A 14,592-nucleotide genomic window follows, 5' to 3' on the forward strand; every position below is an offset into this window, starting at 1 on the left:
AGTTGTACTGTGAGCTTAAACAGTTGCTACCTATGGCTTGTGCAACCAGATCAGACCTTGTGTGATCTGATCTTGTGCGATTGAGGAAGCCTTGTGCGATCAGGCTTATTATTCGAAACTTATGGAAATCAGTTACACCATTTATTTGCAATCAATTCTAACAGTTTCCATATTCAAAATCAATCGACTAACACAATCAGTAGTTTCTAATCAACCCATTATTCGATCAAACATGATTTTATCAACTAATTTCTTATGAACCCTAACCATGTTCAAAGCATAAATGGCATCTTATAACATTCAAACTATCAGATTTAGGCTTTCAACATCATCAAGCAAACAATCCGAAAAGCAGAAACATAACAGCCGATTAACATCCATTCGGTTATAGATCATTATCATGCAAATTCCGATTCATATTATCAAATACACATGTGAGCCGATTTTTATGAACACAAATATCATTAGTTAGCAATTATATTCAAATCATATGCCATCACCAACATCATCACGTAAACACATATAAACTACATGCAATCAATAGTTAAAACACTAACCGGTTAGAGAAGAGGATGATCCGAATCAAAAGTTTCGAGAGAAGGGGGTTGTGGCCGTCGGTTTCGAGAGGTGAGAAAGAGAGGGTAGGGTTTGTGTGTGTTATGTGAATTGTAAATAATGAGGAGTATACACTTTCCGTATGGGTTATGTGTGTATAGGGAGTCGGCCGAACCCCATCATGGGCTGCCCTTGGTTCGGATACAATGAGTGTGGCCCGAATGGGCTTGTGCGATCGGCCAAGTGTTGTGCAATCGGGCTCGTTTTGTGTGATCATATTACATACATACATGCATTTCACAGAATCACATAACATAACAACATAACATTCCAATAGTCATCTAAGTTCACATAATCACGTAACATTCACACCGGTTACATCAAAGTACAAAGAGAGGTTTAAAATACGAGTTGTCACATTATCCCCAAGTTGAAAGAAATTTCGTCCCGAAATTTAGCATGTACTCACTGAGGAAGCTAGTTATGTTTTATGGTTTTCCTGGGGTGTCACATCCTTCCCCCGTTGGTTTGGAATTTCGTCCCGAAATTCCGCAGTAGCTTCAGCCTCAGCAGTGGTTTCGTTGTTCTCGAATAACTGGGGATACTTGTGTTTCATCTGGTCTTCTCGTTCCCAGGTAAACTCTGGGCCACGACGGGAGTTCCAACGAACTCGAACAAGAGGTATTCTGGTACGCTTGAGAACCTTAACGTCTCGGTCAGTTATCTCTACTAGTTCTTCGACGAATCGCAACTGATCGTCGATAGTGAGTTCCTTGAGAGGAACTATGAGTGTCTCATCTAACAGACACTTCTTCAGATTCGACACGTGAAAAACGTTGTGAACTCCACTGAGTTCTGCGGGTAGGTTCAGTTTGTAAGCGACTTTACCAATTTTCTCAATGATTTCGAATGATCCGACATAACGCGGATTGAGTTTGCCTCGTTTGCTAAAATGAACTACGCCTTTCCAAGGTGAGACTTTGAGTAGCACTCGATCCCCAACCTGGAACTCGAGTGGTTTCCTGCGCTTATCAGTGTAGCTTTTCTGACGGTCACGAGTTGCCGCCATTCGTTGTCGTATCTGAGCAATCTTCTCAGTTGTGTCTACCACAAGTTCTGGGCTAGTGATTTGGCTGTCGCCAACTTCTGCCCAACAGAGAGGTGATCGGCATTTACGTCAGTACAATGCCTCAAACGGAGCGGCCTGGATACTGGTGTGGTAACTGTTGTTATACGAAAACTCCACTAACGGAAGATGCTTTTCCCAGCCGTTACCAAAGTCGATCACACATGCCCTAAGCATGTCTTCAAGGGTTTGGATGGTGCGTTCAGACTGCCCATCCGTCTGCGGGTGATATGCGGTGCTCATGTCCAAACGTGAGCCAAAGGACTTGTGCATTGCTTACCACAATTCAGAGGTAAAACGCGCATCACGATCAGATATGATAGAGGTTGGCACCCCGTGCCTCGAAACCACTTCCTTTAAATAAACGTCTGCTAAAGTAGAGAACTTGTCAGTTTCTTTGATAGCCAGGAAGTGTGCAGACTTAGTCAATCGATCCACTATCACCTAAATAGTGTCATTTCCGCACTACGATCTAGGCAGGCCAGTAACGAAATCCATGGAAATTTGCTCCCATTTCCATGTCAGTATCTCTGGTTGTTGAAGTAGGCCTGATGGTTTCTGATATTCGGTCTTGACTCTCGCACAAGTCAAACATTTGCTAACGTAGGTTGCTATGTGGGCTTTCATGCTAGGCCATGTAGTCTTGAGATCGTGGTACATCTTATCTGACCCAGGATGCACCGGGTAACGAGACTTGTGTGCTTCATCCATCACAAGCTCGCGTAAGTTTCCATAAAGTGGGACCCAAATGCGTCCCGTTACGTAGTATGCGCCGTCTTCCTTTTGTTCTAACCGTTTCCTTGATCCTCGCAGGGACTCCGCCCTGATGTTCTCTGCTTTCAATGCTTCTAGCTGACATCTCGTATCTGAGTAGGAAGACTAGATTGGATGGTAAGTTGTAACGCGCGAACCCGCTTAGGTGTAGTATCCTTTCGACTGAGGGCATCGGCCACAACATTAGCTTTGCCCGGGTGGTACTTGATCGCGCATTCGTAATCATTCAAGAGCTCGACCCATCGACGTTGTCGCATGTTTAACTCCTTTTGCTTGAAGATATGCTTGAGACTCCTGTGATCGGTGTAAATGGTGCACTTGGTACCGTACAGGTAATATCTCCATATCTTAAGTGCGAAAACAACAGCTCCCAGCTCCAGATCGTGAGTAGTGTAGTTCCTTTCGTGAACTTTAGGTTGTCGTGATGCATAAGCAATGACCTTATCACGTTGCATCAACACACAACCAAGACCTTGAATTGACGCGTCACAATAAACCACGAAATCGTCTGTGCCTTCAGGCAATGAGAGGATAGGTGCGCTACAGAGTCTATCCTTTAAGTGCTGAAATGCAGATTCCTGTGCATCACCCAACGATAGGTGACACCCTTCTGGGTTAAGGAAGTGAGAGGTTGCGCAATCTTGGCGAAATCTTTTATGAACCTTCTGTAGTAACCCGCCAAACCCAAGAATTGGCGGATTTCTGTTGGTGTACGGGGCGCAGGCCAGTTCTTGATTGAGTCAACCTTGGATGGATCAACATGATTCCCATCCTCATTCACCACATGGCCTAGAAAATGGACTTCACGAAGCCAGAAATCACATTTCGAGAACTTTGCATACAGCTGTTCTGTTCGGAGGAGTTCCAAAATAAGCTTCAGGTGTTGCTTGTGTTCCTCCTGACTCTTGGAATAGATCAGGATGTCGTCGATGAAAACAATGACGAACTTGTCCAGGTAAGGTTTGCACACTCGGTTCATAAGATCCATGAAGACCGTAGGTGCGTTTGTCAGCCCGAAAGGCATGACCAAAAACTCGTAGTGTCCATAGCGAGTTCTAAATGCTGTTTTGGAGACATCCTCACCTCGGACTCTCAGCTGGTGATATCCCGATCTCAGATCAATCTTTGAGTAGAAGCTCGACCCTTGCAGCTGGTCGAACAGGTCATCTATACGAGGAAGAGGGTAGCGGTTCTTCATGGTCACCTTGTTGAGTTCGCGATAGTCTATACACATTCTGAAGGTAACGTCTTTCTTCTTCACAAACAAAACTGGAGCTCCCAGGGCGAAGAGCTAGGATGAATGAAACCCTTGTCCAAGAGTTCTTGTAGTTGCGTAGATAGTTTTTCCAATTCTGATGGAGCTAAGCGATACGGTGCACGAGCTATTGGTGCTGCTCCAGGAGCTAGCTCGATCTGAAATTAGACTTGACGATGAGGCAGAAGACCCGGTAATTCCTCAGGAAATACCTCTGGAAAGTCGCGTACAATAGGAATGTCTTCTATTCTCTTCTCTTTTGTTGATGCATCCGTAACGAGGGCTAAGATAGCTGCGTGGCCCTTACGTAAACACTTCTGGGCCTTAAGGAAAGAAATGATGCCCACCACAGCACCACTCTTGTCGCCATGAATCACTAAAGGTCCTTCACCAGAACGAGGAATGCGGACGATCTTCTCCTTGCAAAGAATCTCTGCTCAATGTTGAGATTACCAATCCATACCAATAACGATGTCGAAACTACCAAGAACGATGGGAATGAGGTCGATAGAGAAGGTCTGACCAGCTAAAACGAGAGTACAACCCTTAACTATGTGAGTGGCTTCAATACTTTTACCATTTGCTAGTTCTATAGTGTGCTTGGTGTTCAAAAGTGTTGGGGTGCGCTTAAGCATCTGACTAACTTTTAATGACACATAGCTAGTATCGGCACCCGAATCAAATAAAACAGAAACAAAGAAATCATCCAGTAGGAACTTACCCGTCACAACGTTGGGATCGTTCCTCGCTTCACCCTGACCAATCACGAAAACACATCCCCTGGCACCATTGCCTTCATTGTTACCCCCATTGTTGTTCCCATTCCCCTGATTATTGTTGTTGTTCTGATTTTGGTTCAGATGAGGACAGTTCCTCTTAAAGTGGCCTTCAGCACCGTACTGAAAGCATCCTTTATTGCCCTGCTGTTGCTGCTGCTGTTGGTTCTGTGGAGCTTGTGGCTGTTGTTGGCGATTCTGATTTGCTGGTCGTGCGCCCCTGCAATCCTTTGCTTCATGACCAAACTTGTTACACCTCAGACAACGACCCTTGTTGCACTGCCCACTATGATGCTTGCTGCATCGGTTGCACTTGGGGTGGTTCCCTCGGTATCCACCCTGTCCTTGACTGCCAGAAGATTGTTGACAAGGACTCTGATAGTCATCAGTCTTTCGCTGCTGAGACTGAGACTGAGCTGATGTTGAACCCTTGCTGGAGACTCCATCCCATTTGCGTTTGTTGTCGCTGGGGGTATCAGAAGTAGTAGTAGTAGCACCAATACGCTTAGGCAGCCTATTCTGCTTGACTGCCTGATCAGTGAGACGATGAGCCAAACAGATAACTTGCTGAATAGTTCCTAGGTTAGCTGAAGTCACATGGCTTTGGATTTCTGGCACTAAACCCTTGAGGTATAGCTCGATACGTTTTATGGGAGGACCTACCATAGTGGGACACAAGATAGCCAGCTCATTTGATCTTTTCCTATACGCTTCAATTTCCGACCCCGTCATCTTTAAGTTGTAGAACTCCACTTCTAGCTTGTGGATGTCATCACGATCACAGTATTCCTCTTTGATCAAATCCTTGAAGTCATTCCATGGGGGTGGCATTAGCAGCAACCAATCCCAGCATTTGGACCTGAGCGTTCCACCACGTGAGCGCTACACCTTCGAGAGTACCAGTAGCATATTTTACCCTACGAGCCTCAGGGCATTCACACATCTCGAAAACAGATTCGAGCTTCTCGAACCAGTGGAGGAGGCCTACAGCTCCTTCAGTGCCGTTGAAAGTAGCAGGTCGGCAGTCCATAAAAGTTTTGAAAGTACACACAGGAGGCTGAGCGTGTTGACCTCCTGCTTGAGCGGCTGCGAGCGCTGCAGCAACTTGCTCATTGATTAAAGCCGTCAGCTGGGCTTGAGTTAGGTTGATACGTCCACTCATGATCTTCACAATAAAGAGAGCATGGGTGAGAAAAGTGTCGTGACAATGCGTGAGTGTGGAGTGTCAGAAGAGAGTAAGCACACAATGAGTGTCTAACAATAGTTGTTTCATTAATCAAAGCATACCATGAACAACGAACTATGTAATTAACAAGTATGCACTATAACATAAATCATATCACATAGGATGTTGAGTCTTGCACGTGGAGCGAAGCGTCGTTGTGGATCGTTGAGCACTGTACAGGTTATAGTCTGGTTTTATCAAAAGCTTTTCCTTTTTTCAAAACCGAGTTCACTATAACCAATGGCTCTGATACCAATCTGTCACATCCCAAAATCCACAAGCGGAGTATCACCGCATGGAGGCGTGACTGACCAGGATCAAGCCACCAATCATATTGAACAACTTAATTAAATAAATAAAACGAACCACAATATAATTGTCACACCCCTATTTTTCCACGTGTCACCGGTGGGCCCGGTGGGGGTTCCGTGACGTAGTTGATATCGTCATAGTCAAACATACAATATATAAATGCACAGCGGAAGCAAAAGAAAGATTTATTTCAACTTAATAATATTGTAATATCCAAGTATCACAAAATAGTCGAAATAGATCCACAGGTGGATCCGAAACAAAGAGGAGACTTTTATTCAACAGACTTCATGCATCCTAAGCTTGCGAGACTTATACTGACGCTAAGGAGTGGCCATCCTATTACGCGTAGTACCTACACTTAGCCTTTTTGGAAAATACGTCAGTTTACACTGGTAAATACAATTTAACTGACTCATTTTGAAAAAATGTTTAAAATTGATTTGAATGCCCGCGGCACAAAACTTTTTATAACTTGGGATAATTATTTACTCATAATCTTGTAAAAGAATTACATGTCTGTTATACGTTCAGTTGCCTGTGTCGTACCAGGTTAAAGATTAATAGACAAACCACTTAATATAATTCCGCCACGAGACTTCTCTCGTCCAACAATTATACTCTATTGAAATGCACTACGGGTGTACGCCTACACCCGTGTGCTAAGGTCGTGGCCATTCTTTGAATGATGCCAAGGATATCCGGGACATGGTCATTAAACCCCCAAAGGCGTTAAACAAATAAAACAACATTTTTAAACGGGTTAATTTGACAACACTTAACCACCAACCGGTTAAGGTCAATTTCCCGACCAAGCGGTATTCTATATACCGTACCCCAAGCCCGTATAGGGAAAATATGTTAAACGTATTTACCTGAGCAAAGTATAAATCAAATACAGCAAGTGCACGTAGCCTTTACTGGGCTCCTATATCTGTAATTAAGGTTTTAATAACCTATTAGAATTCTAACGGGTCTTAAGCTTAGACCGGTTACTTTAATATAAAGATTACGGTTTTAAACGCACGATAAGGCGAAGACCGTTTTAGATTGTGGTGACCTGACAAGCTTGCATGCTTGCTTAATATGGGTAACTTAATCACATTCTGGATTTTGAGACCGAAATAATATGGTTTGACCCGTTTCAGCTAACATGGGTAAACTAGTTACATAAGCCGATCCGAACGCGTAAAGTGCGTAACGAGTAACCATTAGAGTCATATACATGTTTCTGAAGTTAATATGCCTAAAATATGTTGTGACATCAGAATGATACCTTCCATTATGCCCCAAATGGTTTTAAACAAAAACTATGCCTTATAAGGGCATTTTGGTCATTTTAAAGGGTGTAAAAGAGTTTAAATAATAACCTGAGGTATAGGTCTGATTAAATCAGCAAATATAATTAATTTACTAAGTTATAACAGTAGGGTATCAAATATATGTGAAATTTGTAACTTATAACCATACTATGCTCCGTAGGGGCATTTTGGTAATTTAACGTATGCTTAAAGGGTCAAAACTGTAATTCAGGGTTTGAAATATTTGCCTACTGTTAAAATATAAAACCTTGCTAAGTACATCAGTAGGTTTCAAACCTATATGCTTAAAGAGGTTCTAATACATACTTATGCGTTAAAATCGCTTAAAAAGGCGATTTGGAGCCATTTCCGGGTTTTGTATAAAAGGCTGATATTTTTAAAATTCCAGAAGGCTCAAAATACTTTATTTTACATATTAGATCAGTAGAAAAAGGCTTGGGGTCAATAGAGTTTATAAAACTCATTTTATGGCTTAAGAGGGCAAAACCGGCATAAACCGAATTAAGCTTAGAACACTAAGTTATGCTCAGCCTAAAAATAAATAAAAATCTCCAAAAATCCCAAAATATTATTGTATAACAGGAGGTATAAGGTTTTGTATAAAAATTTGGGTTTATATAGGCTATATGCAATTTATGCTTTTTAATTAATAAAGAAGCTCTTAATTACGCTAATGAGCATAACTCTTAATCTAGACCTCAAACTGATCTCAAATTTTGGGTGCAAGTTTATAAATCAATAGCTAAGGTGTCTACCCTTTTATTTTTCCAAAAATCACATTTGAAGGTCATTTGGGCATAATGGTCAACATATAAGCGATTAACGGAAACATGCATGTGAATAGGATATCTAATGAACCAGGTTGTATCATCTCAGAGAGTTATACTAACATGTAAATAGGTCCAAAAGAAGTTCTAAGGCAATCCTAAACTTGGCTTGAACGGGTCAGAACTGATAGTCAAAGCAATAGTCAAACTATGCGACTTTCGGCTCCGAACCGAGCTTAAACTGAAAATTGTCGAGTTGAACATGTTGGAACATGTTCTTACATTAATTACCAAGTTATTTTAATGATCAAACAGGTTGCATGTATCCTACATTGCTAATTATGCATTAATTTGAAAATAAGCATTCTGTTGACTTTTTAAGATAAGTTTTGACTCGACAATTAACATAGTTAGAGTGGGAATCTGGAAATACCCTTTTAAGGGTTTGTTACCCACATAATTACCTACTTATAGGTATCTTTAATTCGAGATATTAGTGAGTAATTATTGACTAATCTCGAAGTCAAACCTTAATTACGATGGTTTGACTTTTATCTAATTAACTAAGCTAAAACGAATTTAGAAAGGTTAAGGACACTTACAAAGGTCCTAATTAGGATTAGGGATCACTAGGAAGTTGGCTTGCTGATCAGAGAGCTCCAGAAGTTGAGTTGTGAACTTATGCAAGTGAATGAACAAATTGTTTACAACTTATGCTCCTTATATACTAAATTTGATCTCATAAGATGATGCCACCATGGTCTACAACTGATATAAGATCATTACAGGTGCCCCCTATGCATGAAATACCATTGGGGCAGGCCCTGGTATGTAAAACAAACGTTTTAAGTCGGTTAACAGGTCTGACTGGCAGCTGTGCAAAAGTTTCTGTTGCTGGCACTCTGACGCGGGCCGCGTAAGCCCATAAGGGGCTCTTACGCGGGCCGCCTGGCCTGTCAGAACCTGCCAAACAAGTTTAAACTTTGCACTTTTGGTCCCTGGTCCTTTCTAACGTGGTTTTAAGTCCCTAAATTGCAGTTTCAGCTCTCTAACCTTATTTTTAAGGGTCTTGGGACTCTTGCTAACTTAGTTAAGTCCTTGACTATCTTTGTAACTACTCATAAGGCCTTAAAATTCAACGTTGATGCTTTTAACCCCTCGTATACGAATTTGATCATAACTTTCTTATACGATAACGAAACTTTATGAAATTTTAACCACATATTCTAGTGAGTATATTTTATCGTTACAAAGCTTCGGGTCCGCCAAAAGGTCACTCAGAGGTATACTTTGCACATGTTGACACTTTTAGACCCCGTGGTTTGTAATTCCTCACTTTCTTTCATATTTAGCTTCGTATGATCCATGATTTATTCGTTTGAAGGTATAAACATTATGTAGGGCTATTTTTGAATATATTTATCCATTGTTGACACTTTGGACCCTTATATTCGCATAGTTTCCCCGTTTGCCAACTTTAGTCCCTCTAAAGAATTCTTTCACACGTTCAAAACTTATGACACGTGTCAATACCTTATTGGACATGAATTTTCGAGGTGTTACATCCTCACCCCCTTAAAAGAAATCTCGTCCTCGAGATTTATGGAAACAATTGAGGGTATTTCTCTTTCATTGTGGACTCTAACTCCCACGTATATTCAGGACCTCTGCGGGCATCCCATTTCACCTTGACGATAGGCACAAGCTTCCTTCGAAGTCTTTTTACCTGTCGATCTTCAATCGACACAGGTTTCTCCACAAATTTCAAGCTCTCGTCTATGTGCACATCTGTGTGTGGTATGACTAGCGATTCATCAGCTAGACATTTCTTCAGATTGCAGACGTGGAATACATTATGAATACCACTGAGCTCTTCAGGTAAGTTTAACTTATAAGCCACTGATCCAATACATTCAATGATCTCGAATGGTCCTATATACCTCGGGCTAAACTTACCTTTCTTACCAAATCGCATCACCCCTTTCCAGGGCGATACTTTAAGCAAAACTTTATCGCCAACCTCAAACTTGAGAGGTTTTCGCCTCTTATCAGCATAGCTCTTCTGCCTATCCCGGGCAGCTTTTAGGCGATCACGAATCTGGACAATCTTGTCCGTCGTCTCAAATACTATATCAGGACCTGATAATTGAGCGTCTCCTACTTCTGCCTAACAAATGGGCGTTCTACACTTCCTACCATATAGTGCCTAAAAAGGTGCAGCCTGAATGCTGATATGGTAGCTATTGTTGTAGGAGAACTCGACCAATGGTAGATGCCTATCGCAACTACCGCCTAGATCAATCACACACGCACGTAGCATGTCTTCCAAAGTCTGAATAGTACGCTCACTTTGCCCATCTGTTTGAGAATGGTAAGCCGTACTGAAATTCAATTGAGTGCCCAGAGATTGTTGGAAACTCTTCCAAAAATGAGACGTGTACCTAGTATCCCTATCTGAGATAATAGATACCGGTACGCCATGTAAGGATACAATCTTATCCACGTACAGTTGAGCTAACATGTCGGAGCTATATGTCTCTTTAATGGGCAGGAAATGTGCTGACTTAGTCAGTCTATCCACTATGACCCATATAGTATCATTTCCTTTCTTCGTCTTTGGCAGCTTGGTGATGAAATCCATCATCACCATTTCCCATTTCTAAGTGGAAATTTTAGGTTGTTGTAGCAAACCTGACGGTTTCTGATGTTCAGCTTTAACTTGAGCACACGTCAATCATTTAGCTACATAAGCATCTATAGACTTCTTCAAGCCTATCCACCAATAGTTTGCCTTTACATCTTGGTACATCTTGTCTGCTCTAGGATGAACGGAATATTTGGTGCTGTGGGCTTCCTTGAGGATAACATCCCGAAGTCCTCCATAAATAGGAACCCATATACGTCCATTTAATCTTAAAATTCCGTCTTTACCATAGGATAACTGTTCTTCAGTTACTCCTAACTTTTCCTCAGGATAGTTAGCTTCCAACACAGCTTCCTTTTGTGCAGCTAACAACCTTTCATTCAGACTATTTTTTATTTCAATGCTCTTGGCATTGATTCTTATTGGCTTTACTCTTTCTTTTCTACTCAAGGCATCTGCGACTACATTAGCCTTGCCGGGATGGTATCTTATTTCACAATCATAGTCGTTCAGAGTTTCCATCCAGCGTCGCTGCCTCATGGTCAAATCCTTCTGATTGAACAAGTGTTGAAGGCTTTTGTGATTGGAGTATATCACACACTTTGTTCCGTACAGATAGTGCCTCCAAAGCTTCAGTGCAAATACAACGGCACACAACTCCAAGTCATGGGTGGTGTAATTCTTCTCGTGCACCTTTAGTTGACGTGAAGCATAGGCAATGACCTTGCCTTTTTGCATTAACACACAACTCATCCCGGTGTGTGATGCATCACAATAAACTATAAACTCATCGATTCCATCAGGCAATGTCAGTACAGGAGCATTGCTCAACTTCTGCTTCAAAATGTCGAAAGATTCTGCTGCTTAGCCCCCAATCAAACTTGCTATTCTTGCGAGTGAGTAGAGTCAGGGGTGCTGCAATTCTTGAGAAATTCTCGATGAAGCGCCTGTAATATCCTGCCAATCCTAAGAAACCGCGAATCTCTGTAGGCGTCTTCGGCTCTTGCCAATTCATAATCGCTTCAATCTTAGCGGGATCCACTTGGATACCACGCTCACTCACAACATGTCCAAGAAATTGGACTTCTTGAAGCCAAAACTCGCATTTTGAAAATTTGGCATAGAGCTTTTCTTGATGTAGCAGCTTCAGAATACATCGAAGATGTTTCTCATGGTCAGCTTGGCTTTTCGAGTAGATGAGAATGTCGTCGATGAAGACGATGACGAATTTATCTAAATAAAGCTTGCAGACGCGATTCATGAGATCCATGAATGCGGCAGGTGCGTTAGTGAGCCCAAACGGCATCACTAAGAACTCATAATGACCATAGCGAGTCCTAAACGCGGTCTTGTGTACATCTTCATCCTTAACTTTCAACTGATGATAGCCTGACCTCAGATCTATCTTGGAAAAGTAGCTCGCTCCTTGTAGCTGATCGAACAGATCGTCGATCCTTGGTAACGGATACCTATTCTTGATAGTAACCTTATTAAGCTCACGGTAATCGATGCATAAACGCATCGAACTATCTTTCTTCTTGACGAACAAGATTGGTGCCCCCCATGGAGACGAACTCGGTCTAATGAAGCCTTTGCCTAGCAACTCATCTAGCTGCGTCCTTAATTCCTTCATCTCCGTTGGCGCCAATCTATAAGGTGCTCTAGCCATAGGTGCAGCTCCGGGGATGATATCAATTCTGAATTCCACTTGTCTATCTGGTGGCAAACCAGGTAGTTCTTCCGGGAAAACTTCAGGGTATTCAGAAATGACTGGGATATCTTCAATCCTAGGTTTCTCCTTGTCAATGGTTACCTCTGCCATATAGATGACACAACCCTTCTTCAGACATCTGGATGCCTTGAGCATTTTCACTTGCTCAGGCAATCCATGTTGGGTATCTCCCTGGATGGTAAGTGGTTCACCAGACGGAGTCTTGATTACTACTTGCTTCTTGTTACACACTATCTGGGCTTGGTTATGCGATAACCAATCCATACCTATCACTACATCAAAGCCAGCTAGCTTAAAAGGTAATAAGGACAAAGGAAAAGAGTGGTTCCTAATGGATAGGACACATCCATCTAATACAGTCGAAACTATTTCTATTGTTCCATCAGCTAATTCCACTTCATATTTCACACTTAGGGTTTTAACAGGTAATTTCAATAATTCACAGAACTTATTATCTACAAAAGATTTATCCGCCCCAGGATCAAATAATACTCTTGCGTAGACATCATTTATTAGAAAAGTACCTGTTATCATATTATCATTCTGAATAGCTTCCTAAGCATTCATCTGGAAGACCCTGGCATTGGTCTTCTTTCCCTCTTCCGCCTTTTTCGCCAATTTCGGGCAGTTGGGTCTAAGATGTCCCTTCTCGTTACAATTAAAGCATGTGGCATCCTTGAGTTTCTTACAGTCTAATGCCTTGTGATCTGGGGACTTGCAAATTCCACATGCTTTTGGTTGGGATTGCGATCTTGACTCATACCTGCACTTCCCAAAATGGTGCTTCTTACAAACCTTGCACCTGGGTTTATCACCCGTCTGTTGATCTCCCTTCTTGGATTCCGACCCTTTCTTGTGGTCGTTATTTCCCTTGCGCTTCTTATCTAGCGCCGCGAACCATCATCTTCGCGTTTCCTTTTCTCGGCATCCGAATTTCTCAGTGATCTCTGTCTAACTGCGTCCAGCGTGAGGGATAGAGATATGTCAGCTACTAACCTGAATGTAGCGGGCCGAGAGGCCTTGACACTTTCTTTTATTTCTGGGGCCAGACCCCCAATAAAACGGGCTATCCTCTTCGGTTCAGGTGTCACAAGGTAAGGAACTAGCCTTGACAAGGTATTGAAACTTGTGAGATAAGCCTGGTAGTCCAGGTTCTTCATTACCAGAGATAGAAAATCAGACTCTATCCTTTCAACCTCATGCTGAGGGCAGTAGTTTTCCTTGATTAGGGTAACAAATTGTTCCCAAGACATGTTGTACAAAGGTACCTTTCCGGTGGCTTGAATCAATGACTTCCACCATGCTAGGGCTTCACCCTTGAAAGACTGTGACACAAACTTCACAATGTCTCTTTCAGCACAACCACTGATGTCCACAACAGTGTCCATCTCATCCAGCCAAGTCATGTAATCCACAGCCCCTTTTTCTGTGGTAAAATCCCAGGGTTTACAAGAAACGAAATACTTATATGTACAGGACTTGGTACGTGGAGCATCATCAAATACTATCTTCTTGGGTGGAGTATTGTTGTTGTTTGAAGAGTGTCTATCATCATCCTTCTTAGATACATCTTTCTTAGATGGCGGCTTGCTGTGAGACTCCGAGTGAGTCTTAGGCTTGGTGTGCAGTGTAGATAGGGTCCTACTATGGGTCCCACTGTACTCACTGTACTGCCGCTCTAAGGCCTTTGTAACCGCATCATCAACAAGGGCTTTCAGCTCTGCGCAAGTTAACTGTATCTTTGCATTCTCGTGATTCTCTACCGGACGACTGTTTACCTCGTCCGACCCCGCCATGTAGCTTCAATTGCTACATATAGACAATAATAGGCAAGGTTTTATTTATTTAGAAGCTAATACAGCATTTTATATTTTTATTAACCATGGTTTGAAATAGCCATTTTTGGTTAATTTGTTAATCAATTATTTATGTAGGACCTTTATTATAATCCTATATTACAATTAAGAATTTATATATAACTTAGTCACAAAGACAGTGTTAATTTATAACCCGGATTCTTACAGAATCGAGGTATTAGGGTCTGAATCACAGTTCATTACCCTTTATAGACAGTGAGTTGTAGACTTCTACTGTCTCTTAGTCC

General features: G+C 42.0%; 1 protein-coding gene across 1 annotated transcript; it reads right to left on the bottom strand.

The window, feature by feature from the left end:
* Positions 1 to 13,043: 13,043 nt before the first annotated feature.
* On the bottom strand, positions 13,044 to 14,284 carry LOC110880765. Its single transcript, XM_022129222.1, has 2 exons — positions 13,953 to 14,284; positions 13,044 to 13,251 (listed from the first exon to the last, which is right to left on the bottom strand). The coding sequence occupies exons 1-2, from the start codon at positions 14,282 to 14,284 to the stop codon at positions 13,044 to 13,046; spliced, it is 540 nt and encodes a 179-aa protein (XP_021984914.1).
* Between the last annotated feature and the right edge of the window lie 308 nt (positions 14,285 to 14,592).

This window comes from Helianthus annuus, chromosome 10, assembly GCF_002127325.2.
Source record: "Helianthus annuus cultivar XRQ/B chromosome 10, HanXRQr2.0-SUNRISE, whole genome shotgun sequence".
Classification (NCBI taxonomy): domain Eukaryota; kingdom Viridiplantae; phylum Streptophyta; class Magnoliopsida; order Asterales; family Asteraceae; genus Helianthus; species Helianthus annuus.